This window comes from Ornithodoros turicata, chromosome 7 (genome assembly GCF_037126465.1).
Source record: "Ornithodoros turicata isolate Travis chromosome 7, ASM3712646v1, whole genome shotgun sequence".
Taxonomy (NCBI): Eukaryota; Metazoa; Arthropoda; class Arachnida; order Ixodida; family Argasidae; genus Ornithodoros; species Ornithodoros turicata.
Window position 1 is genome coordinate 33,457,234 of NC_088207.1, and position 22,311 is coordinate 33,479,544.

The 22,311-nt window shown below is 44.8% G+C and overlaps 1 protein-coding gene across 2 annotated transcripts; it reads left to right on the forward strand.

Moving 5' to 3' along the window:
- Positions 1 to 162: 162 nt before the first annotated feature.
- On the forward strand, positions 163 to 21,838 carry LOC135400900 (cold shock domain-containing protein E1-like). 2 transcript variants are annotated; one of them, XM_064632895.1, is made up of 14 exons: positions 163 to 255; positions 2,600 to 2,823; positions 4,130 to 4,252; positions 5,008 to 5,104; positions 5,215 to 5,369; positions 8,492 to 8,797; positions 9,864 to 10,123; positions 12,515 to 12,680; positions 14,650 to 14,793; positions 16,425 to 16,711; positions 16,774 to 17,006; positions 17,687 to 17,847; positions 17,916 to 18,103; positions 20,112 to 21,838. In XM_064632895.1, the coding sequence occupies exons 2-14, from the start codon at positions 2,803 to 2,805 to the stop codon at positions 20,335 to 20,337; spliced, it is 2,367 nt and encodes a 788-aa protein (XP_064488965.1). In that variant the 5' UTR covers positions 163 to 255; positions 2,600 to 2,802; the 3' UTR covers positions 20,338 to 21,838. The 2 variants fall into 2 exon arrangements, with proteins under 2 accessions (XP_064488965.1, XP_064488966.1); XM_064632896.1 differs by lacking the exon at positions 14,650 to 14,793.
- The last annotated feature ends 473 nt before the right edge of the window (positions 21,839 to 22,311 follow it).

Below are 22,311 nucleotides of genomic sequence, written 5' to 3' on the forward strand. Positions count from 1 at the left end.
GCGGTAGGTTGCGCCGACTTGAAATTACAGCAGAACTATTTACACTACATGCGTTCAAGTTAGAATTTACTAAATTATTCTTATGCCACCAATCATGCATTCAGTCTTTTGTATTTTGTGCTACTTCAGTGTGAACTTCGTCTTTGTCGAGCTACTGGAAAATAAATAACAATAAATACTGGACGACTGGCGGCGTAATTTTTAAGCAGCGGGAGCCAACATGGCGGCATGTCGTCAGTGGTGTGCCGTGGAGAGGTAAGTTTTTCCTTTGCAAATCTGATCTTTGTGATGAAAGTACAGCGCCTTCACATGCGCTACTACACTTGCAAAATTTCCTTTCGAAAGTTGAAGTTCTACTCAATTGGTGTTAGCGGAAGGAGCCGTATTTCCTGTTCCACAACGGTCAGGTAAAAGGTTTGAATTTGCTTTTGTGATGCTCAATCTACTCGCCGCTGGGGACGTAAAATGTTGAGTGGACAAACGAATACGTGCTCCGTCTACACATTTGCGGATGGTATTTATTTAGAGAGTACTGTCATCGTTTCGAGCAAGGTTATCTGATAAACAGATTTGCGGCGTAGATCGACCGGTAGGCTTACCAATCGGCGTAGGTTTAGCGTACTTCTTTTCTTTTGCTCGTTTTTGTAGTAACTACAGGCTAATGACTGGAAAATAACCTTAATACGAGAACATAGTACATTATGGCGGTTTCAAACATTAGCGGCTTAACGTGCATAGTTGTGCAAGGGGTATTGCAGCAAACATTTTTACGCATTGCGAAATGCACGTTTCACGAGTCACTGGCAATAAACAACGCTAGTCCATGGCGTGCTCTCAGGTGTGATATCAATAACATATAACACCTCGTCGCTAAACGCAATTGAAAGGTTGTTTGGTGTATCTGTAGGAGTGACTGCTGCAACAAGGGCATACAAAGCTGTCAGCTGTGTTTTGGACCTCATTTTTGTGCCTCGTTATTGTTCTCCCTAGTCTTGGGTTTTCGTCAAGGATCTTTGTCACCACCTTCCTTTACTTTTTAACATTCTTTTACGAGCAGCGCAGTTCATTGATTTGTTGGTGAGAGCGAATTATGCCGTCATCTTTTAAATTCTGCCTACAGGGCGTTGTGTCACACTTGGTGAGCTAGCTCATGGTGCGGCAGTCGTGAAATTTAGCGTGCTTAGTAAATTTGCGTCACATGCTGCGCTAACGAAAGAAGGTTGGTGTGTACGAACAGGGAACAAAATTAACTCCCGACGAGGAACCATTTGTTGCAAGCACACGTGCAATTCCAGCTGCGAGGGTGTGTTTGTGTCATGCTTGTAGCGACTTTCGTTTCATACACAGGTCATGCATGCCTGTATTTCTGGCATCCGAGGTAAATCTGTAATGTGATTCCGTTTAAGGTGGACTCATGCGATCTAGTTGACGTTCGCTTCCGGAGAGGGTTGGCTGCACCATCTCAAAATTGTTGACTTCGCTTTGCTTTTCTCGCGTGCTCTGAGGAAGTAATATAATCGGCGTCAGCGTGCGGAACATGCTAGAAAACGACAAAGCCATTATTTTCATTCGCAATGATCTAGAAAACTACAGTAAGCTAGATGACTTTGTTGATTGCAATCAATTCCCAGACTGCTACTCTAGGGAATGACATCATTTTGGCCCAAATAACACGGGCAGGCGGGCCGAGAGAAGCGATTTTGTTGCATCTCCCGTAGACTCCCATGTATTGAAAATTTTAGAAACTTCAATTCGCCAAAAATCAGTGGATCTCGTCAGGCATTCCAAAATGTGTCATTCCCTAGATAAACTCGAGGAGAACACGCCTGTACTTGTTTCGTGTAGAAATTTAGCGAGGTTTTCGGGAACCCCGCGAACAAAAATTCCCCTTAGACTTTCTTAAGAAGTGAGTCTGCCTTAAGTGAAGTACTGAATGCAGGCTCCAACTATTTCACTAGATACATCTGATCTTTCGCTACACAACTAAAATACGCTTGAGATTGTAATAACTGAGAGTTCGTAGTATGGGGGAGGGGCACAGTGCCCCCACCCCATACGCAGAGGTTGGCCAGGGTGTCGAGAAGCCCCCACACAGTTTGGCGCCTATGATTGGAAATATAACCAGAGATAAATACACCACACGTCTACCTTCATCAGCACATCGTTTGATTGCTTTACAGCAGCAAGGGGGGGGGGGGGGGGGGTACTGCAATTACTAAACTTGTTCCTCGTACAGAAACCTTGCGAAGACCTCACGTAGCTTTGCATTGGCTCGATTTTTTTTTTTTTTCCACATATTGGAGATTCTGTGGTCATTTTCTGTCATGTAGTTGTTGAAATGTACAGTTAGGAAAAGACAGGAAACTAACTTGGTCAGCAGGGCTTCTTTTTCTTCCACTCTTTTCAATTCAGATCGCAACAGTATTTCTTCCATATTCAATCTACCTGTCTTTTCCTAAGTTATCCTCGTGTGATGTAGCTTGAAACGAAAATTCAGTGCTCAGGGTTCTTGCAGTGCAGCATCAAAGCTGTCTCACATGATTTACGCACTTTGCTTTGAAATCAGCTCTGATTTGTCTGATTTTGACTCCTCTTTCAGCATTGCTCACCACTAAAGTAACAACAGACACTACTTACCACCCAAGGCACTCACTCGACAGGTTTGATTGAACAACATTCCAGCTCATTGCTCCAATTAAATTCGAAGTAAAATCAGGAACACAGACAACGCCGCAAAGAAAAGTAACCTCAACAAAGTGTATGACTTTATCTCAACGCCCTCGATCAAGTTAGGCTCTCAAAATGGCAAGCTCAAAGTGGCAGGTGAGTCATTCCAGCGGATCTTGAGGCACAATGCCTTGTGTTGTAGTTGAAGTGCCATGCAGCTGTACCACTTGAAGCATAACTAACTATAACGTAGTTTCGTCAGCCAGAGCATGAGCAGAAGCACCCATGTGTGGTGTGTAGGAAAGATAAAGAGGGAGAGAGTCTTGGCATCATTAGTCCAGACCATGACCTACTAGATTATAGTGACCATGTCATAATCAACAAACCCTATGAGGAGCCCGTGCGCACGATCCGCTAGGGGGACTACTCATCGGCCCGTGAGATCTCCATCATGATTAGACAATGGAAATTTGAATCTTGAACGCGCAGAAGCGGACATACCTACCGTAGCAGATGACAGCAACAGCGCCTGTGAAAATGCGTAGAATGATGATGATAATCAACTTTAGAAAGAAGCATCTCTCGTGGGACATCCACCACTTGTACAAAAATACTAAATTAAGCTGAAGTACAAAGTACTGTAGAAATTGAGGTACCAATAACCGGGCTGATGAGTAGTGCCACCATTAACCTCCAAATGGGGTGCTAGGAAGCGGTCCATACGACATGGTTGCTATCATTTAGGAGGTCGTGGTCCATCATGGGCATTGCCGTATAAAGTGACACCCATCCAGGAGCAGTGTTATGCACCTGCATTGATAACTAGTGGTGTCGAAAGGAAGGCAACACACATTCTCAGCAGTCCGAGCCAGTGCGATCACCACAGGCTGCCTTCTTTCAGCAGTGGTGCTACGACATTGCTTGCCCACAATGTCGGGTAGCATGCGGCTCGTGCAACAACACAAACATTGTCGACTGCTCAGGGTGTCTGCCAACCTGGAAAACTGCTAATTGTTAGGGAATTTTGGTGTGACTGGAGAAGCCAGGGGATTGTCATGGAATTTGACCCAAAAGTAGCTGAAGTCCGGGAAAATCCGCAAACGCGTGCCGTGACAAGGTGCAGCAAATCGCGAGTGCCGATGGAGTACTTTCGCAATCGACCATGACAGATGCGATGGTCCCTTTCAGTATTCTGCGAGCTGTACATTGAATCATCATGTCTTTAGCCAAGCTTTACTTGGGTTTCGACAATACCTAAAGACAAAAAGAGCAAAGTGTTTTGTTGTACTGATTATGTTTAATTTCGGACAGGAAGCTGTATTTCTTTTGTGGTGGAGTTTGTTGTGGGAATCAGTCGACCAACAACACAAAATCTTGAGCATACCACGATAAAGCGAGAAAAATATTACAAAATTATCAATGACTTGTGGGTAATAATTTTGGCACCTGCAATGTGTTCCAGAATTTCTCTGCTTCGAACGAAGAGGAGACCGATCGTGGTCAACACTCTGGCCAAAATGGTTCCCAGGGAGCGAAGCCTTCTGGAGGCACATTTAGGGAGGCTGGCATTGTGGAAAAGTTGCTCGTGAGTAGTAGCCTTGCACTGATTCGAGGAAGACTTGACAAACTGCTAGGCTACAAGACAGTAGAGCAGCCTATTTCACTTGTAGGCAAATCGTAGCACGTTTGAATATGTGAAATGTACCTTACCCAGCAAAACCTGGCATTGAAATAAATAAAAGGCCAGTGGTGATATATACAAGGTTTTTCACCCAATGTGTAAAAAAAAAAACATTAGAAAATTCACTGGTCTGGAAATTATGGGTTAACGGGGAATTATAGCGGAAATCAAATGTCATTCCTGCCTATGTGATAAGTGGTCCTATAGGCAAGGTCTTAGTGTAGGACCTGGCATATGCATTTATATGTAGAGCCTGAAATTTTTGGGAAATAGTTCCTAAATTCGGGGGTAAAAGTCTCGTAAATAAACATGTGCACTAAATTAATGCGAATTCGGGTGAAAAAACTTCCAGTATGTTAAATTTGGGGAGAAATTGGGCTCAGTTACTCAAACTAACTGTAGTGGTTTAGTACAATCTGTGATGTCACTGCGTTTGCTGCCAAACAAGTAAAAATCGGGTACAGGGGTAAAAATCGTGTTTCACCCTAAAGGGACAACCTTCAATTAGGATTGCTAATTCGGGGAAAAATCGAGTAAAACCCTAAAACTTCAGGCTCTATTTATATGCACGTTTTTTTTGCACTTTTTTGGCATTTAGGATGTTCATGTTGTGCGTCCTGGTTTCTAATAACTATGGCGGGTTATGTGTCCTTACGCAGCACTCTTATGGGTTTATCCGTTGCTGCGAACGCCAGGCAAGGCTGTTCTTTCACTACAGCCAATTTTCTGGCAACATCGAACACCTGCATCTTGGAGGTACGTTTTGTGTCGTTTTTCTCCTATGGCTTCTGCATATGCCTCGTGCTTAAAACGTTTTGTTAGGTATGGTGGCCTTTTTCTCAGTGATATTGATGCTTTTTTTCCAGACCCCGTTGAATTTGAAATGACCTACGATCGCAAGTCGGGCAAGCCTATTGCAAGCTCAGTTGTGAAAATTTCATCGGAGGCCATCTCTGGGGAAGTTTTCAACGAGGAATGCGTGTCGGGTTTCATTACAACGGAAGCAAAAGACGGACAGGAGGTGGGTTTATCTCCTGAGGAGAGCTGCTGTGTTTTGCAGAGTTCTTCCTTTTTATAGACAGGGTGTTTTGCCTAACGTGATAAAAAATCGTATTGAAAAATTTGCTTGTCTGAACATTATGGAGTCAATGCTGTTGATCTCAGGGGGAGGCTTTGCCATTACTGCTTCTACTTCTGAGTGCTTTTATCGAAATTTGCGAGAAATTGAATTATTCTCAATTGAACTTCAAAATTTGCCGAGTCAACCTCACATTCTTTTTCATTTTGCAGAAACAGAAAGCACATGCCGGATTTACCCCAGTTTATTGCAAAATACATTCACTAGTACAATGGTGTTGGCCGTAAAAAGATTGCATAAAGAGTTGTTTCGAGGTGCGCAAATTGCCGGCCGCGCTCAGATGTCCAAAAGAAGCAATGCAAGGAGGCCATGTACCTGCCCTTATACTTTTCCTTTTCCAAGCTTTTGCGGATAACGGCAGCATGGTTGCAACGCAAAGTTAGCTGAAATAAGAACGAGATGAAACACGGGTGACCTTTTCTCTTCCGCCGTCTCTTGCATTACCCTGACAGAAAACTGAGGACAATTCGCGCTCCTCGAAACAACGGTTTTCGCGTTTTTTCTTATAGCTATTACCAAAGTACAATGAAATTGGGTAAGTACTTCGTGCGCTTTCTGTTTCTGTAAAAAAGAAATGTCAGTTTGACTTGGCAAATTTCAAAGATCAGTTGGGAAAATTCAATTTCTCTCTAATTAAATTTGATAGTGCTCAGAAGTAGTGGCAAACTCTCCCCCGATATCAATAGCGTTGACCCCATAATGTTCACGCAAGTAGATTTTTTTAATACGATTTTTTATGACGTTAGGTGAAACACCCTGCATGAAGAAGAATGGCCGATGGAATCCTGAAATTCTTTTGTTGACCTCCGCTTGCGTGTTTCTTTGTTGCTGTTTATCTTCTGTTGCTTTGATGTTTTTGAACATTGGGGCAAAACTCTGGTTTTATTTTGGGGAGCCGTAAAATGGGGTGATGACAGATGGGAAAGCTATACGGAATGTGCACTGCTTAACGTTCTCTAGTACCCACATTTGTGGTTGCACTTGCTCCTTGACAGTTTTTTTTTAAAGGCTTTTTTGGGGTACCGTAAGTGATGATGCAAAGCAGGGGGTAAAAACTGGTTTTGGTGTCATGGAGTAATTTGTTTTGACTCTACAGGGATTGTGCAAAAGTCCTAGTAATGAAGCAAATAATCCGAATAAAAATTCCTCCGACACCACTTCACACAAAGTTTTAAGGACTATCTGACTTTGTTGTGGGCCAGGATTGCTACGCGTTGCATCGATAAGCACTGAAAGAATAGATGAAGAGCGGCTGCTACTGTGTCAGGCTAACGAAACTGGAACATACTGCTTGTTTGTACCCCTAGTCAGCAGTTAAATAGCGTAGGATGCTGTTAGAGAGGCATCAACTATACAAATCGTATCCCAAATGGTGGTGACAAGCTATAGCGGCTGCTGACTGGGCACGTGCTGGGGGCAAACTGGGTTTGAAAACTGGATCAATGAGATGTACGGTGTCCGAAGCTTTGGGTGCTGTTATGCATTAAAGGGGCACTAAAATGCAAAAGCAAGTTCACTTCAAATTACGTTACATGCTATGTTAATGTCGCACTTGTTATCATAACTGAAAACTTTGATTCTCTTTCGAAGCTACAATCAGTATTATACTGGACTCTTTCTTGCTTCGACGCTAAGCAGTGAACGACGCTTCAGCTTGTGCATCTGTGTTTTTAGTCGGAGATGCGTGTGCACGCGCGTGCCACACAATGGAGCAGTCCCGGTTAAAAACGTAGTGCGTGTTGCAAAGCGGACTGGCAGCGCTGTCCGGAGGATGTAAAGATAAATGTTGTCAGTGGAACATTCGCAAGAACTGTGCTAGAATTCAGTGAATTGTAGGGCTGTGCGAATAGTGATTTTTGGGTTCGAATCGAATACGAATCGAATAGTAAAATCTTCGAATAGTAGCGAATCGAATAATGTCGAATACCACACAAAAATGTGTGCTTATTGCTGAATAGTAACCAAAAGCTTGCATTGAAACCTGGTGCTCAGTTGTAGTTTGTGAGACTGACTGCGAACTATATACACATATTTCATTGATGAATACGTTTGTGCTAGAATTGTCCTGAAAATTGTAATTCCAGGCATAACGTAGCTGGCTGTGTGATTAAATCCCTCTTTCTCGGGCGTCATAGCTGGTCCAGCCAAAGCTCAAAATTATTAAACTAACTTAAACATCCCTGCCAATATTTGCTAAAATATTTCTCAAAAGTGGCAATTTTCAGTGATCCCTCAAATAGCACTTTTAAACCATGCCTGCAACCCCGCGGCACTGGCAGAAGTGTAAACTAGGCTTCGCCTGATGCTCGGAGACATGATGCAGGTCAAATCCGCACGCGCAAAACTGTAAAGTAAGCTTCACCTAACACTCAGAAGCATGAGGTGAAGCAACCTTGCAGGATATATTTGAGGCGCAGAATTGTAAAGTAGGCTTCGCCAAACGCTCAGAGGCATGAGTTGAAGCCAGCTTGTGGAATTTCAAATATATTCGAGTATTCGATGAAATGTTATTCGGTTCGAATACGAATAGCGCGGTACCGTTATTCGGTACGAATATAGAATATTTCGAACATTCGCACACCCCTAGTGAATTGGTATTGAAAAATGCAGCAGTGTGCATCATGCCGCGCATACACAGAACGCCACAATTGGACCCGTTCCAAATCCACACACGCACGATAGGTATGTGCACGCTTCTCCTGCGGTCTCATTGGATGCCTCCAATCTTTGCCTCCTGGGGATCCCATTCGTTGCAGCCAAAGACGGCTCTGTTTTCATTGAGTTTTTCTTCTAAGCGGCAGCGTTGTGCGAACCAATTTTGTTTAAATTGTACTAATTGAAACACGGACTTTCATTTGAGAGCAAGTTGTTTTTGCATTTTAGTGCCCCTTTAACACACTAGGCAGCGTGTGACCATCCTGCGACGGTGTCCGAATATAATTGAGAGCGCCCGAAAGATTGGTCAACGCAAGGCTCTAAGTATGTGCTAATAATTTGCTGAACAGGGTCGTGTGGCATACGAGAACCGTGGGGAGTGCTTTTTCCTGCCGTACACTCAAGAGGATCTGGAGGAGAATGTTGTACTGCACCCGGGAGACAAAGCATCTTTCTATCTGGCAACTTGCAAGGACACTGGAGCCCTGTATGCGCAGAATGTACGTCCTGCCCCTTCTCAGGGTGGAGACGGGCAGGCCCTGTCTTCTCCAGTTGGGAAAAGCGCAGGTGGAGGTGGCCTGCCAAGAAAACAAGGCGTGGTGTGCGCTTTGAAGGACACCTTCGGCTTCATCGAACGGGCTGACATTGTCAAAGAGGTACGTCAATACTGCACCGTCTACGTATCTCCGTTCCTGGCTCATTTAAAAAATTTACTTCTTATTGTATCGAACGGTACTTCGTGGATTGAGAGCGCTAAAAACAGATGAGAAGAACAAACACGCAGGTCGCACGGTTTTTAGCACTCTTAATTCGTGATGTCCTACCAACAGGCCCAGCTCGACATCTTACGTTCTTATGAACAGTACTGTTGGTCCTTTCTTGATTGCCCTGGAGCCACGCACAGTAAGGATTCCGCAAAATTCCTGCGCACACTGCCGGGTTCAAACTCTGCCTTTCATTTGGGGGCACATCCTGCACGGTCAATAAATCATTCGCAGCAGACAGCTGTAATTATTTTAACCGCAGATACGTACTTGTCATATCTTGCCTAGATATTGAGCAAAACCAAATACTAATTATTTATTTTTATTGTTCGCACATACCTTATATTTAGGGCCTGACTTTTTTCGGGTTTTATTTTTGGCCAAATTCGGGGGGTAAATATCGGGTGATATTTTTCATTTGAAAATTCGGGTGTATTCGGGTTAAATCCCGTTACGGCATATTCTGTCGTCAGTAAATCGGGTGTATTCAGGTGATTTTTTTTGTTTAATAAAAATTTGTCTTAACGTGGAACTAATGTTTAGCAATGTTATCAAACTTTATTTTAATGCACGCTTATGAGTGTGCCACACGAATCGGATGTTTTCGGGTAGATTCGGGTTAAACCCGAATTTTACAGATTTCGTTCGGGGGATAAATATTGGGCGGATACGGGTTTAACCCTAAAAAGTCAGGCCCTACTTATATTTTGCCCAGCTGTGGAGACGCTGCGAAAGTGAACGTGCACGAAAAATTTTGCTGCAGAAGTCCTGCAGACATTGATGTGCCTCAATGCTGAGCACCAGTGTCAACGATGAAGCAACCACAGAAAAACGAGCGTTCTATAAAAGTAAAATGGGAGACGTTAGCTTACACAGCGCCTGCTTAGGTGCCATGCCAGCTTCGTGTTACAATGTCGCCACATTGCGATGCTCACAGTAGTGTGTCGTTGGCTTCCAGATTTTCTTCCACGCCAGCGAATGCCGCGATTTCCGCAATCTGGCTCTGGGTGACGATGTGGAGTTCACAGTGCAGATGCGAAATAATAAGGAGGTGGCTTGTGGCGTGAGCCGGCTTCCTGCAGGCACTGTGGTGTTTGAAGATACCAGTCCAGAAGTACTGACTGGTCACATCGTCACCTTGGCAGATAGAAGGTCGGCCCCATCATCTGGAGGAAATGATCCCCTGCCTGGACGGATTGCTTACACCACCGATGACAAGTAGGTGAACTCTGAGCCAAAACATGGGCTTCTAATACCACCAGAGAGAAGTCCCGCTGAAGCCTATGAATTTGGTGCACACAGGTGCAGCCGCCTCATTAACCTTGTATTCACTCGATGAACATTCCCCGGGATACTCCAGCGGAAGGTGTGCAAAACACCTTAGCATTCTGCGGCCACGTGAACACTCAGTGTCATGTCTTTGCATGCCCTTGTAACCTCTTCTCACTTCGGTGCGAGTGAGAGGGGCAGTCGCCAGACGAACAGTTCCTAGTCGCTGATAAGGTTAGGCAATGGCGCAGTAGTCGAGGGAACGTTCACTGTGTAGTTTACAATGATATTTTTCTATTGTCCGTTTCACCGTTTCACTTTTTATCATTCAAAAGTTTTCTGGACATTTATGAAGTGCGTAATATTTGCAACTCATGCAACAAAAGCAATGACTTTCAAACATCGATATAACAAAGTTCGTGAGGATTGTGATTCCTTTCGTTGTACTGACAGAATTTTAAAAGATGTATGTCATCAATTGTGAAGGAGCAAGCAACATGAAAGTGCATGTGCAGTGGGGTTTGTACATGCTATCTCAATGATAGGATGTGTAATTTTTTAAAAGTCCCAGGTACACGATGCACAGTGCAGGCAACGCAGTGCCTGGTCAGTTCTGATCATTGCAGACGACAAATTTGTGGCCTTCCTGGTGGGTGGTTGAGACCGAATAGAGGCACTGCAACTGGGCGCACGCACTTGCACCTTTTGCTTGTTTCCTTGACCTTGGGGCAGGTGTTAGGGATGGAGCAAATGCTGTTTTGGAAATTTTGTCCTTGTGTCGAGGTGTCGACTTAAAATGCCTCGTGTCCTGGCGTGGGTTTAAAATGCATTGTTCCCTGTGGCAGCTTGATGGTGAATGTCATTTTATCGCATATCGCTGTAACAAGGTTTGACTGTACCTGCTACGTGTGCGTAGCTAAATATGATGAGGAAATGTATAATTTCTGCACATAAGACCTTGTTCTGGCTATTGCTGCGCAGTCTTCTATAGACAGTGCGTTTGGAGAGCGGGCGGTGTGTGTATAAGGTGGACACTTAAACGTTTATCCTGCGCCAGGCAGAAGCTTGTCACGGAATGGCTCTGAATTCAGTTGTTTACTAAAAAGAAAAAAGCATTCAGCATCACCTTGTTGAGAGTATCACCACAGAAAATTACATCTAGAATGGTTACAGCGTGTGCTTTGATGACTTGTAGCTGCAGTTGTGGCATCCATCAGCGGCATGGCCGAGCGGGTTAAGGCATCCGCTCGGTGATGGTAGCCGAGGTCGTGCTGAAGACTGGGAGGTGGTGGGTTCGATTCCTACCACAGTTTGTGCTGTCTCAGGTTTCACCTGGCCTATCCGAATACTTTCCAGACGAATGTGTGCACAGTTTCCCCTGAAGTTGGCCCAGGACACATACTAACCTCTCTCTCCCCACCGTTCTCCCGAACTCCTTCCTGCTGTCCTCTCTCCATCTGTCCATGTCTGTATACCGCTCATAACCATAGTTGCTTTGCAGCACTAACCAAAAAAAAAAAGGTTACGACATCAATCTTACCTTTAATTCATTCCTGACACAGCTGTTTTGGCATGTTGGTTCTTCTCATGTGCCATCGATAAAGACCGTAGCTTTCTGCGGAGGAAAATTTACTTTTCTGCGAAGGGGGATTTACAAATCTGCAGGACTCTGCGGGCAGGAGAAAACAATTAAAAAAGTGCGTCATCCTGCCAAGATTGCGCGTAGGCTCATCCCACGCGCTTTTCCAGCCTTTCGCAGGTAATTTTTCTGTGCATGAAGAAAAAATAGACTCGGCTTAATCGATTTCGCTGTGGGCTTTGCTGCTGTTAAATTTCCTCTCGTCGCAGCACATTCAGCCGTGTGGGTGCCCTTATCAGTGGTGTAAGTCATCATCAGTGGTGTCAAGCATTGCAGTCATGATTGACCGGGTTTAGCCTGCGAAAATGTCTCTGATTGAAAAAGAGATAAAATATTCAGCAAAAAACTGACGATTCTGAGGGAAACAGCAGGTTCCGCGAGACATGGCCAATTTGACGTTATCGCAGATTCGCAGAAAGCTAGGGGCTCTGGCTATTGAGGCTTTGATGCTGTTCTTAGATAGATGTTGCCTTTTCTGTCTGCTTTTTATTGTTCACTCTTCCACTCCTGCATTACTGATGCTGCTTCTTGTCCTAAGCTGCTCTGAAACAGCTTTTCTTTTTCACCCTAGTTACACGAGAACAACTTCCTTCTTTCCTGCTTCAGAGGTTGCTGCAAAACTCTGTATGATTGTTAGTTCAGCTGGGATTGTTCTCTGTTGGGAACTCTTGAGTCCATTTGGGATTGTTGTATCCCTGCAGAGAACTGGAGATACCGTATGGAGAAAGGGACCCGAGATGTGACTACACACTTCAAGTAGGCGACCAGGTACAGTTCAGCATTGCAACCGATCGCCGCGATGGCTTGCAGCGGGCAACCAACATTGAACTGCTTGACCAAAGCTTCAACAATGAGAACCGTCTTGTGGTATGTGGGAATCTTATTTTATATTTGTGGACATACTGGTTCATTCAAAGTTTATAAAGTTCGCTACAATAGACCTATTTCAGCATCCCGTAACGACATACACTGCAGAGGCTACGATTTGTAGACCATTTGTAGTCGAGCTTGAGGGAGCTACAGAAAAGCTATGCAACTAAAAGCAATATGACTGAATGAATTCGCAAAGTAAGAGATAAGAGACAATCTGTGTAAGTGGTTAATTTCATAATCTGCAAAATTTGTGAACTTGGATGGAGACGCATTTGGTAACGGGTTCGAACTTAGCTGGGGCTAACAGCAAGTTGCCGGCAGGGTACCAGCTCCTTAGGCACATCGTCTGTGAGGGGTGTTAAATACAGTGTGCTGAGATTTACGTGTGTGTGGAGATGCCCTCGGGTGGGCAGAAGATAATCCATAGATCTAACACTGTGGCGTCAGTCATGATTAGAGACTGAAGTTTTCGGGAAATATTTTTTTCTAAATTCGTGGGGTAAAAATCGGGTAAATAAACATGTGCCCTAAATTCGTGCAAATTCGGGTGGAAAAAGGTTCAGTACGCGAAATTCGAGGAGAAATCGGCCTCAGTTACTCAAACTAACTGTACTGGCTTGGTACAAACAGTGATGTAACTGCATTTGCTGCCAAACAAGTATGTCAGTGCATTCCTATAGACAGCCCAGGGAGGTGAATTTGCCGGGTAGAAATCTGGTTTCACCCTAAAGAGTCAACCTTCAATTCGGGGTGCAAATTCGGGTAAAACCCTAAAACTTCAGCTCTAGTCATGATTGTGTACCATATTTAGTCGCATAATTTGCGCACCCCTAGTTTGGCACTAAAAATGACAAGAAAACAAAAAATCGCGTAATTTGAGCACCCGCATTTTCGCGGGCAGATATTTGGCACGTGCGTCTCTGCGACCGTGGAAATTGCTTTTCGCAACGCCGTCAGTGCTGCCGAACTTATTGCGGTGCTTTTGTTTGATTTGCGCACAGCTTCGAGTGATGGTCCACTGACGCGATGGACGACACTGTCACCCGAACTACAAAACGCGTAATGAAATGCTGGACAAACACACTATGATAAACCTTACAGCACGACATGACGAAGTTTGCGAACGTAACGTGATTTTGGTTGTCAAGTGCAACTAGTGGCGTCTTCCAGCAGCGTCTCGCCGTATTTGACCGGTATATGAGCGGTAGCGGGCCGGCATTTTGCCTCGCGACCATCGGCGGTTGCGCGGCGCGGTCTTTGGGTACTTCTTTGGCGCTTGCACAATGCAGTATGACGTCAGTATCGGCTCTACCGAGAGCTTATATGACCGGCATACTAAAATTTTGAAGTTCTTTGTTTTTGAATATCGTAACAAACATTTCCGCGCAATTTGTGCATCCCCAACTTTTCCGACTTTTTTGGGGGGAGAGAAAGTGCGCAAATTATGCGAGTAAGTGCGGTGGTTGTCTCTCACCCTGAAGCCACAAATCATAGGCTTTAGATTTGCGGTGCACGTGGGTCAGCGTGGTTGTGTTAATGTGATGCCTCTGTAGACTCACTCTTTCTTGGTGAACTTGACATCTACGATTCTACGTTCAGGCTTACATTTGGGCGTTCAAGAGGCGTCCGGCGATGAAGTAATCTTAGAATAAGTGTGGAATCTACTTTCTGTGGTTTAAAATGTTCCCAAAGTGTACTAATGTGCGCTTAAATAGTTAGAGGGCTACAATAAATTGCACGCTGTGCATCACTTCAGCTTCTTGAAACTTCCATCATGTTGTTAATATTTCATGATGTTTTTAACTTGCTGTCACAAAAATTGGGTTTTGTGTGTTGGAAAGGTGAATAGTAGGACTTGTACTAGGCACTTGAAATTGATGTCATTGAAACAATTGCGCACACAGTGTATTCTGTCTGTCTGGTTTGCTATTGGTAGTTTGTAGCTTTGGTGCACATATCCTAGGGCACAATTGCGACCCTGAAGGAGACTTTTGGATTCATCAGTTGTCCAACGCGTGACACACAACTGTACTTTAAGACGTCCGAATTCCTGGACCCCGATGTCCCAGTGCGCCCTTGTGATGACGTGGAATTTACAGTGGCTCAAGTAAGGCTTCATCCATGGTGGCTGCTTCGTGCTTTGCGAATCCAAGAAGCTCAAACTCTGCACTGTCTGCTGCTCTGGCTGTCTGGAAGGATTCCGCGTTGCCATAAAAACAGCAATTTCAGCATGAACTGACACTGCCTGTGCTGCTGCTGCTCTATTTCGGTTGGGGCTGACAGAAAGTTGTGGTGTTCGTTGTAGTTTAAAAGTTTGTTGTGAGTAGTGGGTTACACCTGCTCTCCAGTGTTCATGTGTGCGGGTCCGCTTTGGGAATTTACGTATTTGCATGTTCTGCATTGTGTCCGGTGTGCCCATGCATGTGGAGTGCTTGCTATGTTTGCACCTGGGTATCTGCTTTTCTCGCCTTCTCAGTGAGATGTGCGTTGGTGGTGGGCTGCTAATATGTGCATGGTGTAGACTTTATTGACAGCACTGTGAGAGGTGCACAATGTCAGTTTGTCTCATGGGTTGGACAGGCATGAGTGCAAGTAGATTTGACAAGTTTCTGCTCATCCAATGTACTAAACAAACATCATTCTTGGAAACATTGTTTTAGATCACTTCTGTAAGCACAGAATGAGTTTTTTTTTATACTACTGGGGGCGTTCAAATCAAACCGGGACTTTTCATTTTTCGCAAAAGTAAAATGAACTTACAGGCGAGAAATTAGTTTTATTTTTCAACGTAATCTCCAGCTGCACTAATGCACTTGTCCCAGCATTTCACCACGGCTTGGATGCCAGCAGCGTAGAAGTCCTTACCGGCGCGTAGCAGCCATGATCGGACCGCATTCTTGACCTTGTCGTCGCAGCTGGAGTGGCGGCCCCCTAGGAACGCCTTCAGTGGCCCGACGAGATGGAAATCGCGGGGGGGGGGGGGGGGAGGTCTGGACTGTAAGGGGGATGTGGCAGCAACTCCCAGCCAAGTTCCTGTAAGGTGCGTGTCGTGAGATGCGCGGTATGCGGGCGTGCATTGTCCTGTAGGAGGAGGACTCCTTTGGTGATGAGGCCCGCCTTTCCGAAACTGGAGGTGTCCATGAATGATAGTGTTCAACGTTCCCACAGAAAGGTCCGTCTTTCGAGCCAGTTCGAGACATGTTATCCGTCGGTCCTTGAGGATCAGGCGCTCCACAAGTTTGATGTTCTCAGGAACTCTGACACTGGGCTCTGAGCCGCCCCGGCCGGGATCGTCCTGCACTGATGTACGGCTGTCTCGTAAACGTTTGCACCATTCAAACGCTTCGCTGCGGCTAAGTGTATCGTGGCCATACTGAGCTTGAAGTCTTCTGTGAATTTCAGATGACTTTACGCCTTCATTCACGAGAAACTTTATGACAATTCGTTGTTCAATGTGCACGCTCACCTCGTTGTCAGCCATCTTGTCTAGCACGCGTCTTCTGTTTTGCACAAACTTTGGACCACTACATAGTGAACGCAGAGGCCTGTCGCGTGTGAGAATGATGAAAAAGAAGTAGCGCGAGCCATTTGTACACTCAGGAGATAGAAAGTCCCCGTTTGACTTGAACGCCCCTCGTATGTAAGACAGTGCTACTTGCAGAGTGACTGCTGACAGTGGGTTAGTTGGCTCCTACGGTTTCCATTTTTTATTAATTTTTATTTATCTGTGAAACGTAGGACCCAGCCTCTCCAAATCGTTTCTTGGCAACACGCATCAGACGCCTCTCCTCAGAAAGTGAAAACACCAGTATGGACAGTGGTGGCAGAGCTCGTCGCACTGTAGCCAACGGTGATGGCTTATCAAACGGCTCCGCGGGCGATGCTGATGCAAAGGGCTCGCGCAAGGGGCGTGGTGCTCGCAATGGCTTTAGATATACTCACAGAGGGTACATTGCTGCTCTCAAGGACAGCTTCGGCTTCATTGAAAACGAAGAGCACAACCAAGATGTCTTTTTCCATTTTAGGTGAGCCCCTGACGGAGCAAACCGCTGAGCTGTATGTCATACTGGTCGTGTTCTTTGTGCAGTGTTTTTGAAGGCAACCCATCACAGCTTGAACCAGGACAGGAAGTGGAGTATGGGCTGAGTCACAAGGGCCCAAAACGCAGTGCCGAGTGTGTACGCAAACTTCCAGCAGGTACTTTGGCAGCACAGGAGACCGTACGTCCTGAAATTTTCAGCGGAGTGGTGGAGCGTTCCGTGCGTTGCTTCAATCCCGATCAAGAGCATTACGCAGGGCTGGTGCGGCTGGCCACTGGTGGTACGTCGGCATTTCTGACTCGTGCGCAGTTATAGATTTACAAACGCATCCCCTTTGGGCACGTTGTGGGATGTGCTTGCCTTCGAAACAATTTCTAATTGTTGTGTACATCTGTGTGTTGTTACAGATGTCCCAGTAATTTCTGTAATTTGTGGTGCGCAGTACTATATTCAAGGACTGTAACAAGGATGGCATGCGAACTAAAATGATAGAGTTAAAGTGACTGGACTTTGTTTCTGTCGTTTTTTGTGTAGCATAGTTCAGTTAACTTGTAAGATTTTTCCAGCGTTTGGACCACGTTGCTATACTGAAGTTACTTTCATGAAATTCCTTTCTGTTTTCCCATATTTTTCACAGCAGGCACCATGCATCGCATGGAGTGCAATTACAGCCCTGCTGCATAAAATCTGTAAACATTTATTTATTTATTTATTTATTTTTTGCTGGTGAGCAAGTTGTTTCATTGCTGTTTCAGAGCAAAACAACTTGAAAATGTAGCATAACTAGAGGGACATGACAAACACAAACAGTATATCTTATTCCAGAACAAAACGTATTGAAGCTATTATTTGTCACATACAGACACTGATCACTGGAGGGCTAGCTCAACAAAGAAGCTTAACGAACGTAGACGTTTCCTGCGCTCGTGCACACACATGATTGCAGTTTTGTCAAATCAGGTGAAGGAGAGGAGATCCCAGCCTATGAGTTTGGCATCACTAGCCTGACAGATAAGCACGACTTGCTGCAGAAAGGAGATGTAGTCCAGTTCCAAGTCGCTGTCAACTCTGAAGGGGTGGAGAGGGCTACTAACATCACTGCTGTGCGCACGCGTATCCAAGTGAGTTTGTGCCCACAAACTTCTTTCCTTTGGTACGTGGAACTAAGAAGGGCGTTAACGTGATGCAGGCAACAGTGGAGGCCATAAAAGGCCAGTTTGGGTTCCTTTCATACGAAGCTGAGGAGGGCAAGAAGTTGTTTTTCCACATGACTGAAGTGAAAGGCGGGCACCTGCAAGTCGGAGACAAAGTGGAATTTGTAGTTGTGCACCATCAACGCACCAAGAAGTACTCTGCTTGCAGCGTCGTTAAAATTGGGTAAGTCAAACACTTTGTCGTTGTCATGATCACACCACACTGGCTGTATTTTTTAAGGGTGATTTTGTGAATTAAATTAAATTAGGCCGCAACAAGACACGCTTCAGCAAAAATATTTTGCATCGTGGCACCTGACAGGCTGCTCGGGTTTCGAGCTGAAGCTGGGTTTCGAGCAGTGCTAAGTGCCAATTCACTACCCGGTTAAGCACAAAACACTTTTTTTTTAGCTGTATCAAAGTTTCAACATTCAGTAAAGTTCAACATGGTGGCCATTAGGAATAAGGTTGCTTGTGCAGTGAGGTGGCTAATTCACAGAGATATCTTGATTAACTGTTTAATTAAATGCTCTGAGGGAAATGTGACATAGCAGAGTTGGAGGCAGTCATTATTTAAAGCGACTGTTTCTTTAAACTCCTGAAATGTGCAAGCACATTGAAATATCCATTGCCAAATTTTGATGTGCAAATGAGGTGAAACCAAAATCACGCACACCAGGGATACTGGAAAAGACTCAACCTTGGCCTCCGGGAGCTTATCTGGGCCACAAAGCGCCAAGGCACCTCACTTCACAAGCAAGTGGGTCATTCCACTTGAAGCGATCCAATCGAGTTGCTCGTCCACAACAGACCTTGTTAAATTGTTTTTTTTTACTGGTTGACACCATAGAGAAACCATTGCCCACAAAATATTTTCGCCGAATTTGGAGGCATTTTCACGTTAGGTGGCGCTAACCATCTCGCGTTATCGTAGAAGTGAGGTGCCTTGAAAGGCTTCTCCTGGGAAAACTGCGAAAAATACTTCAGGTCTGTAAATGTCAGTGGCCATAAAAGATGCTCTTTCATCCTGTATGACGAAAATCTCATGTGCGAAAATCTGAGATTTTCGACGAGACATAATAGAGAAATAGCTACCCCTAAGACTAGCAGTGTGTATGACCGAGAGCCATTGCCTTAGAAATAAAAGTAACAAAGCCAATCTTCCTTATTTCGTGGCTTCCAAGACGTGACGAGACATAAAGTGGCGACTGAAATGCTAACAAATTTTTAAAAAATAATTGCTAAAAAACAAGAAAAAGAACCCTCCCAATTTTTTTATATCTTCAAGTGGACACGTTCACAATCATTTTAACGTTGATAGAATGCTCGTATCGCGTTCGCCACGTAGATTTTTTCGGCTAGCAATATAGCTAATTTTTCACATTCTGTATGATTCACAATGCTTTCTTCGCTTTTCTTTTATATCCTGGGAAATATTTAAATTTTTGTTTCACGTGTTCACAAAGTGACCAGCTCCACGTCTATCAAGTTTTATATCCGTATGTGCAGACTCAGAAAAAAATAGCAAACATACTGCGAAAACGTGGAATTCTAGGCCAGGGTACGGTACGAAAGACTCATCAGCATGAGAGTCTCTTCATACAGAATGAAAGAGTGATCCTTTATGGCCACTCTGACATTTACAGATATCATCAGCCATTTTTCCTGGCGAAGCCTTTAAAGGCACCTCACTTTTACGATAACTCGAGATGTTTAGCGCCACCTAACGTGAAAATGCCTCCAAATTCAGCGAAAATATTTTGTGGGCGATGGGTTTCTCTAAGGTGTCAACCAGTAAAAAAAATTACGAGATCCGTGCTGGTCGAGCAACGCGATTGGATCGCTTCTTGTGGAATGACCCAACTTCGTTCCTAATGGCCTTCAAGCAGGGGTGAATCCAGCCCCTCACTTTGTCTAACCGTGTAGTGGGGGAGGGAAAAACCTAATGATTTGGGGGGGGGCCCCCTCTCCGGATCCGCCACTGCTGCCAAGTCGGATAAGCTATTGACAAAATTGAAAGTGTCCTGATGCAGTTCTTTTTTTGGAAAATTTGATGTAGATAAAGAAGAAAGAAAACGCTGTATACCGTTTCCCAGAATTTGACAAGTCTAAAAGAACTGACCCGCAGATGCAGAGCTCAGCTTGCGTTTGTTAGTTTTGAACTTTGCATTCTATTTATTTTCTGCTTTCAGAGAATCACAGCCAAGCCAACGACCTGAGCGATTGGTCAGCAGGCTTAGGACGCTGTCAGTGGATGATGCAGGACCTCGGATCATCATTGTCCGGCAGCCCAGGGGTCCAGACGGCACCAATGGTTTCGCGAGCCGCATAACCGAAACTGAAGAGGATGCAAACACCGGGTCAGCTGAAGACCTGGCCTCAGATTCTACCCCAGTGCCCCCTGAAGTTGCTGCGTAGATACTACAAACCGATATAAGGCTTCTTGAGCTGACTTCTAAATCTGTTGCTGTTGCCAAAACCTGATTTGTTCATTTATATTGTCCTCGTGCACCACAATGGTTCTCACCCTCTCCGTGCTGTCGAAACATACTCTTATTGGTCTTAAATGTTACGCTGCAGTTGGATTCTTCCTGGTCACCCGTAGGATCATTTTATTTATGGGTAACGATGCTGTCATATTATTTTTACGTTTCTTACTTAACTGGCTTGTGCGTCCGGCTTCTGCGAGACAAATGCATGGGCTTCTTGGAAGCCATGAAATAAGCAAGATTGGCTTTGCCACTTTTATTTATGAGGCAATGCTCTCGGCCGTACACATTGCTAGTCTTAGGGGTAGCTATTTCTCTATTATTTAAGTCTGTTGTATGTGTTACAAGCTGCTGTCGGTAAAGCAATACATGCCCATTGCTTAACTTCGAAGCACACGAGCTGCTTGATGAAGCGCAAATTTCGAGATAACGGGGCACCAGCGATAATAATTCCCGATAACCAAGTTATCTTCAATTCATTTTAAGAGGCAACTCAGGGTTGGCCTTGTAGCACCTGTGCTCCTTTCCCAAGTGTTCTACTCGCAGGCACGGTGTGTGTGTACTCATATGTAAAAGCTGATGTCTGTGATCGTGAATCCTTCCCAAGTAGTAATGGCACAGTTTCTCTGCATGACCGCAATACTTCGTATACAGCAGTGAACTGTCTGAGGTGTACCACCATTCAGTTAGTAGTCGCGGGACGGCGCACAAGCCTCTTTTTGAGCTTTACGGTCATTCGCACCCTGAGTTTAACTTTCCAATACAGAATGTCTACTTACAGCGATTTAATTCTTACGCACCTCATCCCTAGCCTATCCTCTGTAGCAGGGCGCTACGAAAAAGAAAGAAAAAAAAAAGGGAGGGAGGGTTCTGCTTAGGAATATTTAGGCTGCACACTTTTCCGATGTTGGGTTGGATGTTATGTGCTTCGTTTGCCTCATCCGCAAGTGGTGAAACTGGCGTCCGATAACGTTATGGATGCTCTCTTTATAGGTGTGCTTGCAAAAGTTTGAGTTGCATTTCTCTTTTTCGCAACACAGCTTGCATGGAGCTTGTGAACAGCCTGCGTTCTGAGCCCTGAATTTTTCGGTGGCATTATTAGAAGTCCCTTTGTGTGCATGAGCATTGAAGGGTACACGACACTAAGCCTGCGGCATATCCATGATTGCAGGATCGCCAAGGACGATCTTGGCATAAAAGGCATATTCAGAGCTTGCCGTGTGAGATTTCGAAGTACGATACAGATATGACTAGTGTACGACGGCAAGTGTGTTGGAGCACAACAATACTGCCCACTGCCGTACTGTGAATATCAGTGAGCTGCAAACAGCATGTCCAGCTGCATGGCTACATGAAAATTGAATATGAACTGAAAGTGCTGATGAACTTTGTAACGAAATGAAATTAAAGTTTCTAGGCATACAACAAAATGTGTGTGGATAAATAGACAGACAGCTTCCTTTTGTTCTCTAGCTGTGCTTGTCATAAAGGCTTTTGCACTACAGGGGGGTTTTGGTGCGGCATTATTCAGCTTCACTTCACGCTACTTCATGTTCAAGCACCTTCATTGGCCCTATTCCTAGGAGTTCAGGCATTCAGGCCTCATCCTCTTCATACTGACATACTTTCTGCTAATCACATGTCAACTCATGGTTTGTCCTCACACCCCCTTACAGGGCTTGGGACACTTTGATAGATGTTCATTACATCACGCATTGTGCACACATTGTTTAGCACTCCAGAGTACTGCAGAGCAAATTATTATGCTGTGTGTCGTACTTAGTGAGATATACTAACCTTGAGAACACACCCAAGTAGATTACACACGTCAGAGACCCCAGCTGCCTCCACTCCCATTGGTAGCCGTAAGCACGTGACCTTCGCGGCAGCCTCACTGGCGGCA